The sequence below is a fragment of the Psittacula echo genome (genome assembly GCF_963264785.1).
Source record: "Psittacula echo genome assembly, chromosome: 10".
In the NCBI taxonomy this organism is placed as follows: domain Eukaryota; kingdom Metazoa; phylum Chordata; class Aves; order Psittaciformes; family Psittacidae; genus Psittacula; species Psittacula echo.
Genome location: NC_137741.1, coordinates 8,192,365 through 8,214,555, shown reverse-complemented (window position 1 = coordinate 8,214,555; position 22,191 = coordinate 8,192,365). Strand labels below are relative to the sequence as shown.

The 22,191-nt window shown below is 38.0% G+C and overlaps 1 protein-coding gene across 1 annotated transcript in view; it reads left to right on the top strand.

The window, feature by feature from the left end:
• Window positions 1–1,834: 1,834 nt before the first annotated feature.
• CGNL1 (cingulin like 1) overlaps window positions 1,835–22,191 on the top strand; it is a gene marked incomplete at its 3' end in the record, with an annotated part of 58,025 nt that continues 37,668 nt past the window's right edge. The window contains exons 1-5 of the mRNA XM_080626555.1: window positions 1,835–2,133; window positions 17,584–19,186; window positions 19,683–19,777; window positions 20,674–20,767; window positions 21,786–21,887. Coding sequence (XP_080482681.1) covers window positions 1,967–2,133; window positions 17,584–19,186; window positions 19,683–19,777; window positions 20,674–20,767; window positions 21,786–21,887 — 2,061 coding nt within the window. The 5' untranslated portion in view covers window positions 1,835–1,966. The remainder of the gene's footprint in view (window positions 2,134–17,583; window positions 19,187–19,682; window positions 19,778–20,673; window positions 20,768–21,785; window positions 21,888–22,191) is intronic.

The following is a 22,191-nucleotide window of genomic DNA, read 5'->3' as shown; positions in this document are numbered from 1 at the left end:
TTCTTCTGACGAGTTAACCCAATATCAAGGGCATAAAAATTCACAGATCTATGACTTTCCTATCAACATCCATTTTGAGGGAGAATGAATTGAATACATTATGTAGAGGTGTGCTTTTCCACAACAGAAGCCTTTATAGCCCCTGTCACACCTAATAGTTCCACCCTCTCAGCAAAGGAAACCATTGTTAGATGTCTGCAATCACTTCACTAGATGCCTCTTTAGAACCATTTGTAATTTGTCCAATTCACACCTAAATCTGGACACAGTGCCCTAGAAGTGTCAACATTGATGCTGTGTTGGGTACAGTTACACTCCTAGTTGAACCCCTTCTGTTTATATATCCTAATTAAGACAGTGACATTCTCCATAGAAAATCCATACAATTATATATAATACAATTCCATGCAACAGTGTTTGCTAACTGGGCTTGTTTTGTAAGAACGTGTAACAGGTAGCAGAGCAGCTCAGGCAGAAATGTGAGCACTGACCATCAAGCACAGGCGGATTTTGAAAGAGGATGAGTGCTATCCATCGTTGTCCTGTAAAACAACTCTGTAAAGAGATATATAAGGTTTCGTTGTACACACACACACACACACCCACCCCACACACCCCGTATATTAACTGACACCTTTTTTTTCTCCATGACAATGCTGCTTGTTTTACGCGATTCAAATCTCGAGAACAGATTTCTAATGGTAGAAGAAATTATCCGAGGAGCAAATCTGGTCACATGCTTATAGTCACCGTATTGTTTTGTATGACACTTGCAAACCACGTGTCCTTAGCAGCTAGCTGTCCTTCACACATGGGTCAGGGGAAGGAGTAATGCTGCTGTACGGCAGCAGTTCAGTCTTGACTATACATGTAGAATGTTCTGGAAATCTACAAATACCTTATTGTGGTGTTCCCAGTCTAACTTAAGACATCGTGAAAAATCACCCCAAACAGTGAAGACAGCCCAAGTGTGCCCAGAGGTGCTCATGACGTTGCTCTTGCAGTAGCACGGGCACGCCGCGGCCCAGCTCCTTGTTCCTTCCCTGTAACACACGCTCAAACCCGCGCCTGCCCTGCCCCGTCCTTCTGCCGCCTCAGCTCTTTCCCGCCGCGGCAGGAGCACCGCCAGCCACCTCCTTGGACCGGCGGATCCCGCTCGCGGAGGAAAGCAAACGCGGCTGTCAAGCGGCCTCGAGCTGACGACAGTACCTGGGCCTGTGGCTGGATTTCTGCTGCAGATTGTTCCAGCCACCCCCTTTCGTCTTGGCATCGTTTGCGCAGCCTGAACAAAGAAGGAGTCCGGTGGTTTTGCCCTCTGTTTGCCGTTTATAGGTGTCTGTCAGGAGGGCTCCAACCTGAGGAGACGCCGCCGGCCACGCTCCCCCTCAGGGCATTCAACGGCCGCCAGCGGGGCGGGAAACGGCGGGAAACCGCCGCGCGCGCCAGAGGCAGCCCCCAAGCTCACCTGAGGGAGCGCCCCCCGCCTGGCTCCTCCCCGGCCCGGCCCGGGCGCGGCCCCCGCACCCCCCTCCCCCGCTGGAAGGGGCGGGCAGTCCGTTCTCAGGTCCAGCGGCCAGCGCGGCTGGCGGAGCGACGGCAAGAGCGGGACGAAGTTGACTGGAAACCCCTTCACAGGGTGAGGCGGCTCGGGGCGGGTGGGGAGAGGGGTGGCTGGTTGCGACGGAAGCTCCTGGCGCCGGGGGGGGGGCGCACCGCGTCTTACTCTTCTCTCTGCAGAGGTGGCCGGGGCCGGGCGGCACCGGGCTGTGGCACGACCTGATCGGAGCGCGGCAGGCACAGTGGACGTCGCCGTGTTGGGTTGCCTCCTGCGGCTGTGGAGGTGGCTCCCCGAGCTGAGGGACTGGCTTCCCTGCTCCACCTCGCTCCGTTAAACACGCTCTTTCCCAAAGGCCAAGGGTGCTGCTTTCTCTCGGGCGCGAGGGAAGAACAACACGGCTCTCCCTCTATGACCGCCGGTAACGCGCGGGGAGGCCGGCGGAGCGCCGTGTCGGGGCAGGCCTTTCCCCGAACGTTCCTCGGGGCTGAGCTGGCGAGCGGCGGCTGTGCCGCCCCTGGGGCGAGCGTGCGGAGTGGGCCGCGGAGGGGCGAGGGCGTTCCGGGAAAACAGACTCCAATGAGACTTGACTATTTCCGAATTTTCCGTCCCGGCTGTGAAGAGCGGGGGCTCTTTTCCCCAAGTGCGTGTACCAGCTTGTGCGGTGGTTGCGGTGCCTCAGCTGGAGGTGCTGCTGTCGGCCTTGGCTCTAGGTGACCGCGCACTGGCCGGGCTGTGGGGCGCTGAGGTCGGGAGTCTCGGGCTGCGCGATCGGCGAGACCGAGGTGTGTCGGGGGCGCCGCTGCCGCCAGCCCGCGCGCATTCCTCCGGGGATTCCTGGCATTCCTGAGCTGAGGGCACTCTGACTTCTTCATCTCCTTTTTATTCCACGAATTAGCTTATTTTTGCGAAAGGGTGTGTCCGCATTGTGTGTGTTCTTGTTCATGGGAAAAGCTCAGAATGGCAGTTCAGACATTTATTCTTCTTCCCAATTAACTTTGCATCTGATATAATTTATAACCCTCCCGTATGATGACAAGTTTATGGGCAGATGAGTACTGCGATAAAACTTTTGTGGTGAGTTTTGGATTAGCATCTGCAGTTGACAGAAGAGTAGTTGTTACAGCTTTTAGCTTTCTCCTGGTTTCCTTTTACTTTGTAAGTATTTTTAAAAAATCTCTGCAATGTAGTTGAAACAGTTATCAAATTTGAAACAGTGCACACCTGTGCTTGACTGTTGTTTTAGTTATCTGAACATCTACACTGTATTTAACTTACATGCATTCAAATACAAAATTAATCCTGTAAATGAATTGGAAACCCCATAGAATATAATTATTTGTAATTTATATCTATAATATCTATATGAAATTGATAGGTTTGGTGTCTGATACCTATTGCAACAACTGTCACATGTCTCGCAGTTACGGATCTCTTTATAGAGCTGGTTTTAGATAACATTAGAACTTTTAAGATAACATTAAAACTTTTATAAAAATATAACTAAAATGGCAAAACCAAACCAGTGATTACTTTTTTTAAGGTACTTTCTAAGAAGTTGTTTGACTAGCAATTGTATTTTCTAGAAATGACATTGTCATTGAATTGTCTTATTTTTTTCTCATGTTAGACCCAGAATAAATTCACTTACACTCATGTGTACTAAGCCAGTTGTGGTTACTGCTGATTAATATAAAAGTGTACCAAGTTGCTATAAGCCTTTTTCTAATAGAGTGTTAGTTTGAACGTAGGTCTTTTGGGAAAAGATTATAAATGGAAATAAAAACTTTTCAGGCAGTTTTGGAATGTACTAGTAATAGTGTAGGAAGTAGCATGTTTTACAAAGATGAAGCTGGTCATGTTATGGAAGGCAATTACACAGCTTTTTATGGTATGCTTTTGAAACATAGTTATATGCTTTTTGAAACATAGCTATACTTTTTAAATAGAAAATGTAAAATTAACAGTATTTCTAATTTTTATTAAGGATTCTTTTATGATATTAAGATAATTTTTACATAAGAGAAGTTAATTGTTCATAGTAGAAGATTTTTTCAGTTTCTTTTTTAAATGATATAAATAAAATGCAGTGCTTCAAATGAAGTATCTTATAAAGGGACTGAAATTTTTACGTATATGTATTTATAATTTAGATGTGGTTTTGAAACTTTAATCACTGGAAAAGCATTCCTAGTTGGTTTACATACACCTTGAATTGCAGCTTATGTTAACTGTTTCTAAAACCTTCTTCAGCGCGAATACACACTAGACAGGATTATTTTAGCAAATATTATGATGGAAATGGAAGGGTAGGTCTTATCATGACTAACCTTTTAGATTACAGAATTTGTGGTGATATTCCAAAGAGCCTATGTTTTCTATGGGTGTATCACAAAACTGTTTTTATTTTCAGTATCTAACTTAGTTGTGTATTGCTTTTAAATCTAATAAATGGGATGGCTGCTTAGGCTGCCTGAATGGCCTTCAAGCAAACCATCTCATTTTAATTTCTGCTAATTGCATTAGATCTCACCGTCCCCAGTAAAATGACAGAATGCACTGAGGTTCCCCTGACAGGGTATATATAGGGGATGTGGAATTCAATTCACTGCAAAAATGGTTTATGGTGTATCCTGTGTAAGGAATTTTACCTCAATGAAAGGATGACAAAACTTGAAGAAAAGACAGTTCCCTGTTCTGGTTTACCTTGTGTAATAGGAAGTTGATCTTTCTGGGAGTATGGGTGAAACTGGTTTTTCTAGGATCTGCAATGTCATCTGAAATGTGTAGGTGAAATGGCATGACCTCAAACTTGCATTTTTAAATCATTTGTCAGGGAGCAAGGCAAGATGAACATATGTGCAAGGTGATTATTCAGCCTGGACCATTGTGGGCAGGTTGTTACTTAAAAGTAGCTACTTAAGTATTTTGAGGCCAAATAATTCTGCTGATGCCAGAAATTAAACAAAAATAGGCCAGAATAATTTCATTCTGCAGTATTCTGTTTTATCATTTCTGGTTTTCAAGTCACAGTGGTTATGATGATGTCATTAATATCTGGCCTTTTTACTATGTTGGTAACCTGAAAACGTGTTTATTGATACCAGGCATGTGAGCCTGATTACATAAAAGAATGTTCAGCCTATAGCAGTGTTTACCTGTGTTGATAGAGGGGGAAAAAAGCAAGAATCTACTCAAGATCACTAATGCTAATAGATTTTTGAGAAATGGCAGTGAACATTAAAATAATGGACCATTTTTCCCAGTTCTGCACCCTCTCTATGCAAGTCTGAATGGCCACAGAAATGCTTCCTACTGCCTATGTATTCTGATAAAGCAGGCTTAAAAAAAATGTGTGTTGCCACTTTCTTCTGTCTGCCCCACTTACCCTTCTTTTATAGCAGTAGGAGGATATTCTCTTCTACCTGATCAGTTCAATGATATTTTTCAGAGCCAGGCTTTACAAAGAATTACATCTTTAAAATACAGAGATTAACAACTGTCTTGAATGGCCAGGATGAGGTGAAGATGTTAGAATTTTTCCAGTTTTGTTGAGAGGTCTCAAGAAACTGTATAATGAGGAGGATGGTGTTGACTTGATGCGTCTTCATCTTCAGTTTGGCAGTTTACAGGGGTTTTAATACATCTTGAATGCTGTGTTGGTATTATGTGTAAAAATGAAAAAAAGGTTGGTTTTGTCATTTCTGTTCTTACCTGGCAAAATAATGGAGAACTGTCCCACTGTGAATGCTACATGACCTGGTTATAATGAAGGTACTTGATGTGTTCAAGGGAATGTTTATTCCAGGCATGTTTATCAAGAAGCACTAACACATTTCAGGAGCTGTTTCGGCCTTGGCTCCCTGAGTAGAGTTAAAATCTAAGTGGTAATGTTTTCCAGTATAGCCAAGTATGAAAATTTAATGTTTAAACCTGAGAATTTAACACATTAGGAATGCATGTACCAAAGATTTAGTGAAGTGGTAGTCATGGAGTCACCTCTCTTTTGGATTAGAGCTCAGTGTATTTGCTGTGACCTTGTACCATCTCTGCCAACATAGTTGGCAGACTCCTTCAAGGAGTTTATCCAAATGTAGGCTTGTAACCTTCTGGTTTATGTGAAATAGAGCAGATGACAAAATCCATAGCCAAACATTTTAAGTGCATATTATAGTCTTTCCATTAATGCCTCTAAATTTTTAGCCAGATGAACTCTGGTTTAAGTGAAATTGACCCATCTTTTGTATTTCTTGGATGCACTAGCCAGATTGACAGTATGAGATTTAAAATAAAATGTCTATAATAACCTTTTCACATTCTACTTGATTTTGGTGAACACAGAGAGCAACGAGGAATAATGGTGATTTGAGAGATGTCTCAGAAAGCACTTCGACTTAAAAAAAAGCCCCAAAATATCAGGGAGATTAGTAAAAGTGGAGGATGCCTCAATTATTATCACTGTGGGGGTCCCTAGGCATGGTAGGTGTCATTATCATTGAAATAGCTATGTGACTGTTGGAATCCTGAGCACAAGTTTTGACTGCAGACATTGGCAGAAATTAATAATTTTTTAGCCATATATACGATGTAGAAATTATATAAATACATTCGGAAAAGGAGACTTATTGGCTAGGCTGCCTATGCTTACACATTCATATGTACGCATGCCTGTGTGTTTCCCTGTGTGTGTATACATAAACTCTTACAGACTCTTGCAGAAGCCTTATAAGTAATACCAGCCACTAGGGGTGTTTTAACCATATTTTAAATTCTATTAAATTATATCTAGAAAAGCTGATGAAGTTTATTAGAGTGGAAGATATATTTTATGTATACAAACCCACTCAAGAGTGGATAGTGATTTGTGATCTATTTCTGTGTAAAGCATAATGCAGCAGTAGTGGGTGAAATTTGAGCTTCTATATAGAGATGAGGGAATGTTTTCAGTGATGTGAATAGAGCTCGAAATATTTTTGTTAGGCTGTGTTGAAACTTAATAGGTTGGGGTATGCCTTCATACAGTCATTTGCACACCATTAGCTGTTATATGCAGGGAGCAAATGTTCAGCAGTAGCAGCCTTTAAAAGAACAATTGGTATGTAATATTACATTATAATTCCACAAACACTTCAGGCGTCCTAAAGAAGCAGCCCTACCTCTCTCATTTTCCCCCAGTAATTGATCTATACCAGTGTGAAGGTAAGAAGAGTGGCAGCTTGTAGGAGCTGGTTAAACCTGTACTCAGCATACAAGCAGCGTCCGTATCACACAGCTTTGGTTGTGTACGATTCTTAAGCCCTTCTAAGTGATGCATCTCCTGGTGGAGCAGTCCAGCACATGATGAGGAAGCTCCTTTTCTCTGTGTAGCTACCTAGACTCTTTCTTCTCTACTCGCTTATATCTCAGATGGAGTGTGATGATACCACCTCGTTTCATGGTGGCTGGGCTCAGGGCCTGCAGTTCTGACTGCATATTTAAATTTTAAAATGCATGGTTGAGTTAGTTGAAAGAACCTAGATGGGTGTGAAGCCAGGTGTTTAAATAATACAGTGTAATTAAGTCAAAGTTTAACAATAGAAAAATGAGAGCCATAACCAGCTTGAATACGCATGAAGCTGTGGCCTTATGTTGGTTGTGTAAACATGACTCCTAAAGTCTATTTTACATGTATTTTTTGTACTTAAATACTTGCATCTCCATAGAGATTAACCCTTTCTTGTGTGTTGTCTTATAGGTGAGACTTCGGTCTTTGCATGCAGTTCTACTTTACTTTACTGTTAGGATGGTGAGGCACTGGAATGAGTTGCCCAGGGAGGTTGTGAATGCTCCATCCTTGGCGGTGTTCAAGGCCGGGTTGGAAGAGGCCTTGGGTCCATGGTTTAGTGTGAGGTGTCCCTGCACATGGCAGGGGGGTTGGAACTAGATGATCTTAAGGTCCTTTCCAACCCTAACTATTCTATGATTCTATGTACTCATGTAGATCATTAATTTCATTTAGGAATAAGCTATACTTCTGTAGTCAGGGTTTTATGCTGTTTGTATCTGTTGTGTTGCTGTAACTGTAATTTCTGTAGACAAAGTTATATTTTTTGGGGGTGAGAATACTGAGAAGAAGGTCCAGTGATATGTCACATTTAAATTGAAGGAATAATTTCTGGAGTAAGCAAATTTATTTAAGATAATATTATAAGTAATTTTATGTTCTTGAAGCACTGCCAGAACTTTTTAACAACTGTTGCCCTAACTGTTTTCATTACTTTGAGAAGGGCTTTGTAAGAGACTATTTTAACAGGCTTGAGGTTTTTGCCCAAGCCTTTAAAAGTATGAACAGGATACTCTTTATTATTCAAAAAATGATGATATCATTGGGATATATTAAGATAATTTCCTTTGGAACAAAATACAAAGTTTCCAATACTAACAATTGGAGGAAAATGTAGTGAAACAACACAGAATCTCTTGTGGAGTGGGTGTAATCCTATCAGATGTTTGGATAAAACTCAGCTATTGCATTTGAAATTACAAACTGCTTTTAGAATCTGTAAGTATACTTGTGTCACTCAGCTGTTGTTTCTGTCAATTCTTCAACAGATAGGAACAGTTAGAAGAGATAGTGATAGAAAAGAGATAGTCTAGAAGAGAGTGTATGTAAAATACAGTTACCTCTTCGTGACTCTATTACCCCCCCTTTTTTTTTTGTTAAGTCTTGTCCTTTGCAGATTTGTCATAAAAATGAGGAATAATGAAGTGTGGTAATATCACTTGTATATAATTAGCTCTGAGATAAGTATTTGGAAGGTTTTCTTGTTTGCTTACTTTTTGTAGTTGAAGTTTATGAATGTTATTGTACTGCAGTGGTGTCAGTGTACTTAAAGTGCAAGTAGATAACCCCAGTAGATTGGATCTTGTGTTAGTGGCAAAAAAGAGCTTGTACAGGTGTATGTGAGTTTGTGTGGGACATGAAACAGTATACTGGTACAAGTACACTCGAGCAGGTATTTGTATAAAGGTAGTACCAATGTAACTGTTAATAAACAAGTGTAAATCTCTATCTGCCTCCAGTGACTTAGCTAGTACCATTGTTTACAAGACCTCGGACTAGTCGAGACAGATGACATGAATTAGTTTCTTGGAGGTGATACAGGTTGACTGCTGTTAGTATGCTTTTAGTGTGCTTTGTATCTCTGATGTCCTTTTGTTTGATTTGGAAGAATCTGGAAACCAATTACTTCAGTAAAGAAAAAGAGAACTTTTTAATAATGATATAAAATATATATTGCAGTGGGGATAGTTTAGAAAACTACAGGAGAAATTTGGGATTTTCTTACTGTTTTTATCATTACCAAAAATTAATGCTTTAATTTCCACTCAGTAAGCAAGGTTAGTAGGTCGTGCCATATTTCCTCTGGGAATAAATCTTGTAAAATTATGACAATGTGAATTCATACACAGCAGGTTAAGAAAATGGGGTGTATATTATGTCCTTGTCTTCAGTCAAATTTTGACAATTTATGAGACCTGAGGATCTGCCAAAATATCTTGTTGTTGACTTGCAGCCATTGAAGCAGATTTTTGGGGAGTGGGGGAAAAGGAGAGGAGGGCAGTAAAATAAACCAAGGAAACCTGCTAGTTGTCACACAGCTCAAGCATAACCAACAAAACCTGCTAGTTGTCACATAGCTCAAGCATTTGGCTGATCTGTCACATACTTTCATAGGACTAACAAGATGTTTTACATTTGAGACTTTGAGACTTCCTCAAACATAGCATTTTTCAGCCAGAGGGAGTATGAACCAAGCTGTAAGCAAGAGAACAATATCTTTTGCTCTGTTGTTGAGTTCTTTCTGTTGACAGTCTTTATTAAACCCAGTTCTCTTCCTGTCCTTGTCTTTGAAGAGGTGGCTATTAATATTTTGTTTTATTGGCTGAGCATCTGAATAATGTTCTTTAATATTTGGGCACAACTGAAACTGAAATCATCTCTGAGGCAGCAAATCCAGAATTCATCCACTTTGCTATACTGCGTTTCAGAAGAAATTGTTAAAATAATATGTGTAATCTAAGCTGTTCCACCAACAGCTATAGAAGAGAAGTGTTACTTGGAGTTTTCGTCCTGCAAGAAATTCTATGCTGCCCTAGGCTGCCACCTGAAATCAAAACAGAGAATATTTTCATAGAATAAAAATAAAGTAATTGATTCAGAAATATTGAAATAGTCACTATTAAAATGTAGTACTATGATGGTGGGCTTCCTTCTGTCACCAGGTTCTCTATGGGTCAGTGTTCCTGCCTGGACTTCATTTTCCATTGTGTATCCAAAGCCACATGAGTACCATATTTAATCACAACTTGGTCAAAGGAAAAAAAAAACCACCATGTTGCATTTATGGAAGGTATAGACCTACATGGCTTCTGGTGCAGAGACTGGAATTACTGCTTTCAAAGGGAGGCAATGTACAGTGTGGGTATATGGTCCTCCAGCATTTATGTCTCTACATGGGCACCGTGCACATCTTGGACTGCCAATGGGTCTGAATTTCATTGCAGATAACAATGCAATGTTGGGTATGCAGTCGTGGGACTATAATGGAATGTAGCAGATCAAAACCTAGTCCTTTCTCTTTGTACTGCACCAGTTAATAATGTAGATGTGTACAGGGACTGTATCTAATGTGGTGAATGGGATCTAGTATTAAGTTGAGCAATAGCTTATGCAGTTCATTTATATGTAGTGTTTTTGGAAGAACATAAATTGCTGGCTTAGTTTTTATGAAATATGTAAGGTTAATTCTGCCTATAATAGGTCAGCCCTGTCTTTGAGGCTGAAGATTTTGTCTTGTATCTGTGTGATACCAAGCATAAGTCTTTGTGGTGTAACTCTGGTATATATACTGAATAATACTTGCCAAATGAGTTAAGTTCCCATCAACTCATGATTTATTTCTTTTTAGGCACAGAATTTTTCAGTCTCATTCTAACAAGTGGGAAGAAGAGGTGGGACATGAAGCTTTCATGCTACTTTAAAGGGAATTAATATTTTAAAGCTTAGTGTTCTGTTTTCTAGCTTTCATTTATGGAAATTTTAGGTAGGTCTTTGATACTGTCATCAGAAATGCTGACCAATAATCAAATAAATCTCTCTGGGTAGTTTCCCCTCCCTCCCCTGAATTATGACATGATATATTGTAGAAGATCCTCTGTATAGGCCTTTTGAAAGTTGTGTGTTTTGACCACAGACAGGGAGTGGCAGTTTACAGACAGTACAGGGACAAGAAGAAATTTCTGTGAAAGTTTTATTAGGTTCTGTAACTATTGTAATTTTCTTTCTAACAATTTTGAGGAGTGCCTTCCAGGTGTGATACAAATATTATTTTATATAGACAAAAAATACATCTAAACTAGGAAAGAATCTTAAATGGGCGTAAGTAATCTACCAAAAAGATGGCAAACTTGTTTTCATATATCTTTATGTTGCTGAATATTGTCAGTTTGCTCTTAAACGGGTTTCACTGTTCCTTTTTTACAGTCTCATATATAGAACCGTAAATTTTCACTTTCCTCCCTTCTGCTCTGCTATAAGCAGTAGATCAAATAAACTTAGCTACCCCAGAGCTATTTTCCATATTGCCCCAAAGGGACAGCAATCCAGTTCCTTTTCCTTTAGCAGAAGCCTCAGCTTGTAGGTAGGATTGACACTGATGAAGTTTCCCATCATGCTTGCAAGGCATGTTTGTGAGACTGTGTTCCACCAAGTGTAAAAACATTCTAGTTTTGGTCTTTCCATGAATTATCCTGTCTGCTTCCTTTCGTTTACCCTTACAGTATGTAAGTTTTCCTTCCTCTTCTTTCCCAAAGTTATTTCCTGTCCTCTTTCCATAGCACTGCAATTTATTATTGACCTAACACCCACTTTGTCTTCATGTGATACTGCTGGTACTTTCTGAATAGTCAGCTGCACAGAGAATCCATTATTTAGCTTGGAGAGCAAGCTCGATGTTACGTAAAGCTGGATGACAAATTTTATAGTTCCTTCCTGGCATTCTGCTGTGCATGTGTGAAAAATCTGGAGTAAACATCCATAAACTGTTACATCCCCCTCATAAAAAAGGCACTGATTAAATAATATGGGCAGTGACCGTTGGTTTGGTTTTTTTTTTCTTGTAAGAAAATGAGGAGGTGAATTTCATGGAACCAAATGGAATTTGCTATTTTACCTTTTAATAGCTTAACATTTTCAGAATTCAAAAAAGGTCACCCCTCCGAAGAGAAGACAGTGTGGTATGCCCTAATCTTCCTTTAACGGAAAATCTTCAGTTGGTTCTGTTTTAGGAGTCTCAGGATTATGATATTGGATATTTTTTTGTTACACTATATATGATGTATATATATCTGTCCTATAGATTTAGCTAAAGAATAACAGAAATGGGTGAGTGGACACAATTCCATGCCTTTGTGATGCTGTAATGTTAGCATGGCTGCAGAGTCGCTGAAGGGAGCAGCCATGTCTGGCAGAGGAGTATGTTTCTCAAGGGCACTCTTTTCTGCAAATGCTGCCAGAGAGAACAGCCAGGGTTCCAAATTACAGGGGTTTCTTTGATTGTAAGGCAGGTCTTACATAGCTCCTCATAGACAGCTTTAAAGTAGCTGAGAAAAGAAATGTTTTGGTGGCACTTTTGAAAAATGTTTTTGACCTGTTAAACTCTCAGTATTCCTCTTCTGTGGTTCTTTGAAAAGTATCTTATCACCACTGAAGAACAAACTGCTACAGAAGAACATGCAGAGTACTGGATGTTCAGAAATGAGATCCTCTGCTCACAAGTTTCCTTTATAAACAAAAATATCATAGTTTCTACTTTTGGCAAAAATAACTTGTCCAGAAAAATGAAACCACTTCTGAATAATGATGAAATACGGACTTCCACATCCACTGGAGGCCAGTATTTAAAATGAGTGTTTAAACACATTTATGAAGGCTGATTTTAGAAATTCCCAAACTGAAAGGCCTGAACATTTTGAGTGCCACTTTTGTTTGTTTGTTCATGAAAGTTTTTAAAGGTTTCTGTCCCAGAAAACATCCCTGAGAACTCATTTTGGAATTTTGTGGTTGCCTCAAGCAGTCCAAGGACACATTACTGCTAAAATAGGTGATCTTGTTGCTCTTTGATGCCTTTCTTGCTGGTGTGACACAAAACTGCTCATTTTGCTGCTGTGTGGCTGCGTGGTTGCTGGCTCACAAAAGAAGCAGGGAGGATTGTGCAAGCTGAGATAATGGGATGCTAGAACTGTTGCTTGTGGAAATAGTGTGTTATGACCTGTGCTTTTCAGGTGAGCTATTAACAAACAAAATTGAAGGGAAGTAAGCATCTTTCAAACCAACATATTTGGATCTTTTTAAAGAACTTGATCCTTTAGCCTGATGAAGCTATATGCGAGCATACTGGGATCACACAAGGTTTTCATGAGGTTTCAGAGTGAGGAAGGGTCTGTGTAGATACAAACACTTAGGCCTGCAGGCTCAGGCTGAGTCTAAGGTTAAACTCATTAAGTTAGTTTCTTTCAGCTTTTGACAGTTTTCAGTAAGATATTTGATTGAAAATGACTCTTGCTGTTTTTTCAAATAAAATAACTTATCTGGGGCATACAGTGAATACATTCTAGTGATATCTGTAAAACCTAATGTGTTGCCTAGTACAGTGAATTTGCTTGGTTTGTATCTGACAGTGTTTCCTGTATCTTTAATTCTGTGTTTTGGATTTGCCCTAGATGATGACTGGATTTACTGAACTTGTTGATCAATAAATCCAGCTGTTAAGTCTACATGATGTAACTGTAGAAAATTGAGCTATTTCTTTACTGGACTGTTTGCACATTTTCAAGTGAAACTTTGCTGCTCAATAATATTTGGCTTGGTACAAAGAGCAGATGAAGTTACCAGTCTGAAAATGCCAATATACTTTCATTGTCCTAAACTGCAGCTGCACTTCTAATCTCTGAAAGATACTGATGGTTGTATGTCCTTGACTATATTATCTGTCGTTTTAGCAAGTAGAATATTTTCAAAAGAAAATAATTTATTGAAGTAGTTATTTCTTATGTCCTGATAAATTTGTATCTGTTGCTGTGATATTTGCTTCACAAGTAGGAGATACTAATCAGTTTTATAAAATAATAGAATACATTTTATTTATTTTGTAAAATAACAGTCTTCTACCTGGTTAAGAATTTACGCAGAATTATTGCTTCTGTTTTCTGAAAACTGTATTTTTAACCTTCTGTGAGGCACTAAATAAAATTTCTAGCAAGACTTTATTATTTCAAAGTAAAAATACTAGTTTGGCAGAAAATCCGGAATTAGAATGTGCATCACCGTCTATAAAAAAAATAAAAGCTTCTATTTTTTATAGATAACTACAAGGAAATGACAAACAGCTCGATAAATGAGGAAAATCTCTTCCTAATAACTCTGAAAACATCTAACCTCTCTTTATAAGTTTAAGAGTAAACAAACTGTTTTGTCATAACATTTGAGAGGTTCAGCAGACTTAAAAGGAGATTAAAACTGGACAGCTATGGCAGTAGCTGTCAGGGCCCTGTCTGTTAGCTCCTCCTGTGTCAGATGTCAGAATTTCATCCACCAGTAGTATGGAGCAGAAGGCTGATTGCATTTACGTGGACATGCCAGTCTGCAAATATTTGTGGCTGATGTGTATATTCAGTCATCATTATTCTCATTTTTGGCATAATGTCCGTCAGAGGAGTGGGACAGACAGATGGGAGAGGAACAGCTTCAGTCTTCTTATCTTAATCTATTGCTGTAAGCCTGCCAAAGCCTGAGATGCTGACTGCACAGTGTTTGCGTAAAAATATGACTGTAACTGTAATTAAACAATTGGCATCATTAGAGGAGTTAGGTTTTCCTCAGAAAGGCTGTGTGAGAAAAACCAGTAGTGCTTTTTTAAAGCATTTAAAAATGTTTACAATATTACCAACATTGTTTTCAGGTATTGTAAATTAACCTTCAGATATTATGTAGTTCATAGGAGTATTATCGACCGTGGCTTATCATCCAATAAAATAGGAACCCTTAAGTAAGACCTTTAAATACTAGACTGGTAGGACTAGCTGTCTGATTTTCTTGTGGATGTAATGGGGATTGTTATATATATATTTTCAAATTTCCAGAAAGATAAAATGTTTTATTTAAAAATTTTGTACTAGCACTTTGATTTCTACAAGGTTTTATGCTTTTTTATAGTATATTATAGTATATATTATAGTATATATAATTCATTAGTATAATGCATGAGGAAGACAAATTCATGTATTTCTACATAGTTTTAGAGACAAATATATTAATGGTTAATTTAAGGTAGATTATTAACATAAATACTGTTTCCACTATACACAAAGGGTTTTGGTGTTTTGTGGTTGTTGTTGAGTTGTTGGGTTATTTTGGCGTGGCCTCTTTTTTTATTTCTGGCTATCTAATATTTACTGGTGGTATTTCTGATTTTGCTAGAATCACTAAGTGGAAGTCCTTTTTAAAGGCATTCATGTATTCATCGACTGCAGATGTATGCTACACCTGTATATAAATCATGGGGGTTTTTCACTTGCATGGTCAGATGCAAATATGCCATGGGTGATTTGTACTTAGTGTAGTATCAGCATACTGTATTCTGCAAGCTAGATTTCTTTTTATGAAGTTAGAGTTCTGAATGGTATGTATTTTCTGAGAACACTGAGATACTTTAAATGTTCTTTAGAAGATACAGAATGTTGTTGCTTTTTTCATGGGCTGGTTGAAGTCTCTTTGTCAGTAATTCTCAGTTGCAAAGTCATGTATTGTTAACACTTTTTCCCTAGACAATCAAGCAGATTTGTTTTAGAAGTCTGATAAACTTTATTTTATAATTTTTATTTTGCTAAAACAAATGATTAATTTTAATTATTACATACCAGTAGTAGTGACTTCAGATCAACATTGTATAACAGTAATTATGGAAAATGGAAAAATGGAAAGCATAAAAGCTTCAAAAGGCTTACTTCTTTGAAAACAACTTTTGAACTTTCAGAAATACTTCCTTTTTGTTGCCTTGAGCAAACAAAGAGTAATTGAATGTAGCTGGACCCACTCAACAGTTTGAAGAACAGAGTGAAGAGCCTGGTTTCTTTCCTACCTCCAGCAACCATTCATTAGATTAGTGTGGTCTGGTCCCTTCAGTGAATATTCTGTTAGAGCTCTGTGCTATGCCCTCTCTTTTTCCTCCTTTGCTTTCTCAGCCACCAGTAGAGCAGCTCAGAGCTGATTTCTGTGTCCTGGTCGAAAACCCAATAGAGATCTTTTCATTGATTCTGGGTAATTAGAATCAGCTTCTGTTGTTTTTACTTAGTCCTTTTTGTCTCAGCTTATACACTGAAACAGTGTAATTAATGTGAGATATTGTGAGTATTCAGAGAAGGTAAAAAAGGATAGAGAAATAGAATGGAGTACCAAGATAATAAAGTGTATTGGTACTTGCTGTTAACTTTCTGTTGCTCCTTCATTTTTCTATTTCCCTTACCCTTCCCTGGCTCATCTTTGCTTTTCTCTTGTTCTGTTTCTCTTCCTGCTCAGGAAGTCTTAAATGGAGATCCAATTCATTTTGTCTATTTGCTTCCCTTTACTAAGTGAATGTAACCTCTGAATTAGTTTTGGTGAATGTACCTAATTCACTGAATCTTTTAATATTTGAGGAAGACTTTGATAGTGACTTTTTAAATCACTGTCAGGAAGCAATGATAATTCTGCTGTTGTTTAGAATATCTGAAGGGAGATAGTTCATGCTGAGATACACAGGAGAGTGAAACTGACTGGAGAGGTTTGTTTTTCCATGAGACATCTTGTTCTTTCTGTTTCCTTTCAATGATTATTCACCGCCATTTAATGGTCTTGGTTTTGTCAGGCTTCAGTGGTTACTCAACTCTCCAGCTCAGTTCAAAAGTTTATTCCCTCCAGGTTTTGCATCAGAGTATTGTGTTTCATCCTTTTATAGACACGGTTCTTATTGTCACTGCATTGCCTCTGCCACTAAACAGTTGGCACATAATATGCAACAGACAGTAAAGTAAAACTACGCACCAAGCCAGCTCTTACAGAAAGAGAGAATGGCATTTAACATTAAAAGTGCAGGTAGGGTTTAATTTCTCATTTTTTTTTTTTTTAAAAGCAGGAATAGTTTTGGCACATATAGGCTGGAATTAGCATTCCTGTTCCATCTGAAAAAGGTGCTATCAGCCGTGGAAATACTAGCAGCATTTTTCCATTTGTGTTGCTCAGCAAAGTATCTGTTTTAAAATAGCAACTGGAGTTTTCTGGAACAAGCCCACAATTAGGGGAATTGTTGAATTAATCTGTAGGAAAGTTTATTCTTATGGATGGTAATGAGATAATAAATGAAAAAGTTTATTTTCAGATGTCTTGAGAAACAAATGTTGAAAAGCAGATATGTAAAAGTGCAACTCAAAGGTATGAGGATATTGACCTTCCTTGCAGTGCTTTAGTTGCCTAAAATTCATAATCTAAAACTGCCTGGTTGTGTTTTGCTCTCCTGGTCTTATGTTCAAATGTTAATATAGCTGTTAATAATTGCTGACTATAAAATGATTATTGATTTGTGAAATGTACAGTTTTTCAGTAAATAAGTGGAGACACCCAAAATAAAAGCTGCTTTGACTCAAAAAAATTGTACTAGAATTGCTTATATTTGAAGTAATCTGATTCTAAAGCAATTATCACCAACTCTGTGTAGGTAGTCTTAACTTGCTATTTCTTACCATTTATAATCATAAAATAATATTACATTGGTCCAGAATCAGTCAGACATTTAGATCACAGTGTATTTGCTTTGAGCTTTGTATAGCTTGTATATTGATCTGTCTGCATATTACTGTTAAGTCTTCCTAGTCACACTGATGGGTGCAATAAAATAATGAATGAAATAATCTGAAGTGTTTTAAACAATGACATTTTTGTCATTTCTCTTCAGCTATATTCCTCTGGTAATCATGGAACCATATTTTGCTGGTTTTAAGCATGTGCAACAGGACTACGAAGTTACTCTTGAACTCACAAGTGAGGAGACTCAAAAAACCAGAAATGCACAAAATTCTAGGACAGGGTCTTATGGTGTCAGTATTAGAGTCCAAGGAATTGATGGGCATCCTTACATTGTACTAAACAATACAGAAGGATGTTTGTCAGAAAATCCTTCTGCTGGAAAAGAACAAGAGGTCATTTCTCATACTGCAAGCAGGCCAGCCACAGACTCAAGTACTGCTTTTAGGTTGGAGGACAAAAACAGTGAACACACTATGTTTCCTGGAGCACAGCAAATGCAGCCGGGTATGCTTAAAAGCCTAAAGATAACCAATCTGGATGAAAAAGAAAATGGAATATCAGAATTTAAAGGTGGAACAATGAAATCCTCAAATTTGTTGAACTTTCAAAGACATCCTGAACTTTTACAGCCTTATGATCCTGAAAAAAATAACCTGAACTTGGATAATTACCAGTCTTCCGTGTGCAGTAAATCTAAATCTTTTGCAGATGAAAAAACTGAAGCAAAGCCGTGGATTTCCTCATCTAAAGTAGTGTCCCTACAGAAGACAAATACGTATCTTGCAGAGCCACCCAAAGCAAATGCAAAAAAAATGCATTTGAACAGGTCAGTAGAAACAGAAGATCAAAATAAGCAGCTGTTGGATTGTCCCAGTAGCACCATCAGTCTCAGCGAAGTGTGTGTTTCAGAGTCATTTTCATCTGCAGGAGGATCGCCATGTGTTAGTCCCACTGCTTATCCAGAGAAAAGAAAACCTAGACCAGATGTTCTTCCCTTCCGCAGACAAGATTCAGCTGGGCCCGTACTGGATGACTCACGAAGATCATCGTCCTCATCAGCCACTCCCACTTCGGCAAATTCCTTGTACAGATTTTTACTTGATGACCAAGAGTATGCCATATATGCAGACAATGTTAATCGTCATGAAAACAGAAGATATATCCCGTTTTTGCCTGGAACTGGCCGTGATATTGATACTGGTTCGCTTCCAGGAGTAGATCTGCTAATTGAAAAGTTTGATAAGAAAGTGGATCCTCACAGAAGAGGTAGGTCAGGAAAAAGGAATAGAATTCATCCAGATGATCGTAAAAGATCAAGAAGTGTTGATAGTGCCTTGTCATTAGGGCCTGATGTGAATTCAGACTATTTAGGTGAATTCAGTAAAAGCTTGGGTAAGTCAACTGAGCACTTGCTGGGACCATCTAAAGTTTGCTTTCACAAGCAGTTATCCAAAGATCAAAAGTCACCTTCCAAAGAGATGAAGGTTTCTGCTCGAAGTATTGGAAAACTGCAAATGCCTGATAAAGACACTCAGAATAGCAGTTTCAGTTCTTTGCAACACCATAAACAAAATGGAGCTGATACAGAGAGTTTGATGTTCAGGTCGTCTACACTCCCAGGACAGAATAAGAGAGAAGAAGTTAGAACAGTAACTTCTACTTTATTGTTGCCAAACCGAATCACAATTCCACCTGATTCAGGAGCCAAGAAGATTTCCGTGAAAACATTTTCATCTGTCCCTCATATACAGGTAAATTTGAATTTACTGTTTAAGCTGTGCTTTGCACTCTAGCATACTAGAACTTTCATACTGTTAAATGCGTATTTTTCTGCTCTTCATTAAAACCAACACCCATCACACAATACTTCAAATGGGATTGTTCTGGAGAAGTAAAACCACAAAAATTACTCCTTTATCTGCAGGTATAGAAACCATGGTTTGTAAAACAGTATATTCTTGTTTGGGTGAAGGAAGATGGTGGGACTAAAGGAGTTTATTGTAAATGATGTGATTATTCTTAAGCATAAATGCAGAAGAGGAGAATGCAAAATTATGTTTTCTTTCTTTTGGTGTGGAGCATATTTTTTGTTGCAGCAGGCCAAAACTCCAGTGGATCTTTATGAACTTAGGTCCACAGTACATAAATGTTTTCATAATAGACTAGAATGGAGGACTTAAGTTGTAGAGACTGTATTTACAACTCTCATATGATTATATTTTTTGATGTTTTGTCTTGTCATTTTAGGCAACTCCTGATCTCTTAAAAGGCCAGCAAGATCTTGCACAGCAAACAAATGAAGAGACTGCTAAACAGATACTTTACAATTACCTTAAGGAAGGGTTAGTAAACATAGTTTTGGAGAGGACTGCTGTCCAAAGAGACTGTATTTTCTCAATATTTATTTTCTATTATATTTAAAATGTGAAACTGTAAAAGCAAAGCTAGAATTGTTGTGTAATTCTGTATCTGAGCTGTATCCTTCAAGGCATAGGATCTCAAAATACCCGGGCAATCAGGACTTACATAAAGTAACATACAGGATTTGATTAAGTGTACCTGAAATTTATTAATTAGAATCTGTTTCATCTTTTAAATACTTTAGGAGTTAAACTTCATGTGATATGGAGGCTCATGAAGATTTCAAATCATACCACATGAGAATTAAAGCTTGTAGATTTTTTAAACAACAAAAAAGTGTTATCTCTTAAAGTTTTGGCAGAAGCTCTCTTGTTGATGTACATTTAATCCTTTGTCTACCTGTAACTCTTTTACTTGGTGTTTCCTAATGATAACTTATTGAAAGATGAAGGAAAGAGAAATGAATTAAAATACACACAATGTACTTAAATTTTTCTGCATTCCTGATGTAGCAGGTTCTAGGAGCTGCTAAAGTGTATTTTATGGTGCAATAGTCAGAACTTGAAAAACGTACTACTAATTGCTCCTAATTTCAGTATGTTTGCATAATATACATGCTGAATACCTGTCTTTCCACAGCTATAATTTTGTAGAAAAGAGTTACAATTAAAGAGTTCAGTGGATATAATTTTTCAACAGTCTCTCTTTAAAGGGTTTAATGAAATCATAGCTAAGAAAATTTCTGAATGGTTCATATTGGTTTTTTTTTTTTTTTTTATGGTGGCGATTTTACATAGTTTGGACACTCTGAATTTGTTCCAGTATTAAAAAAATAGGACCTTCGATCATATCATTGCTTTTATTCTGTGTGTTTTAGAAGTGCTGATAATGATGATGCAACAAAGAGGAAAGTCAACTTAGTTTTTGAGAAAATTCAGACTTTAAAGTCAAGAGCTGCTGGAAAGACGCAGGTAAACAATTTTTTAAGTTTTTTTGTTTTGTTTAATAGTGATGTGTATTCAAACAGGGCTTAAAATCTTGAATTCCCTCACTGACTTAAATGAGACTATTCTTCTAGTACAGTATATTATTGTAGTATTCTCAGTAGTATAGCTTAATTTTAATCATGCACTGAGGTGACTTATGGGAAATCTGTTTGTTAACAATTAAAGAATAATGTAAAGGAGTCTACTTTGAGAGCTTCTACATTTTAGAAGGAGAGATGCAAAATTAACGTGAACATCAAAAGGTTGTTGGATCAAAGGAAAAGCTAACATACATAGCTTTGAAAAATAATGGTGGAGCATCTTCTCATTATAGTGATTATAAATAGATATCTGAGTGGAAAGAGTATTTTAATTTGTAATTTAGAAAAGCAATAATTTAAGACGTTTTTTAAAAGCCATATGACATTAATGGTGTTTGACAATCTGCCTGCTGAAGAGTTTTTGTTTCCTGCTACATGATGAACTGTTTTTTCAGTTCTAAAGAAAGTGAAGGAATGCCCAGTTGTTGCAGTGATGGCATGAGGATTAAATGCTTACTTTTGATGATTATTTTATACTGGGCTATAATCAGTCAAAATTAATATATAAAACACATCTTAAGAAATTACCAAAAAACACTGTTTGAAAATCTGTCTTGACATCTGAGTATGAACCCCTTTGATGGTAGTTTCATGTAATTGGTGGTATCTCAGTCAAATTTGGCCTCCAGTCCTTGTGACTTAATTCATATGCTGCCTAATTTGAATTTTTCTTTAGGTTTGTATATTTTCTATATTATTTGCAACATCCCTTGAGCAATTACTAAGAAGTTTTATGAAAATCAAATCTGGGCTCCTTTGAAAATATTAGCTTGGCTTGGCCTGTATGAAAAGTGATGCTACACTTCGTTAGCCTGGCTTGTAGCTTTACTTTAGGTTTAAAAAGAACAATTGCCAAAGAGAATCTTGGCTTTGTGGGATTAAACATCTCTGTTTAATTGTAGGTTTCGGATTCTTCAGCTGAAGTAAAAGCATTGCTGGAGCAAAAAGCAGAACTTGAAAGGAAAGTGGAAGAATTAGAAAAAAAATTGGATCTAGAAATTAGGGTATGGCACTTTGTTATTATAAAGCTTTTGACTACTTCAGATAAACTTTTCTAAGTAAGTGACAACTGATCAACCAGCTGAATCCTTCTTTTTTGCTTCGTATTCCTTGTAATCCAGATACCTCTGCTTTTACAGAAGACTTTTAATTTTAAATGTAGTTCCTCATAGCATGGTTACCCTTTTATTGAGAAATCTCTTTCTTAGTATTTGAAAAGGAGTTTGGAGAGGTGGATAAAAATGTTAGACACACGCACATAAAATTTCTTAGGTATCCGAGGAGGTAAATGTTAATCTTTTGATTGTA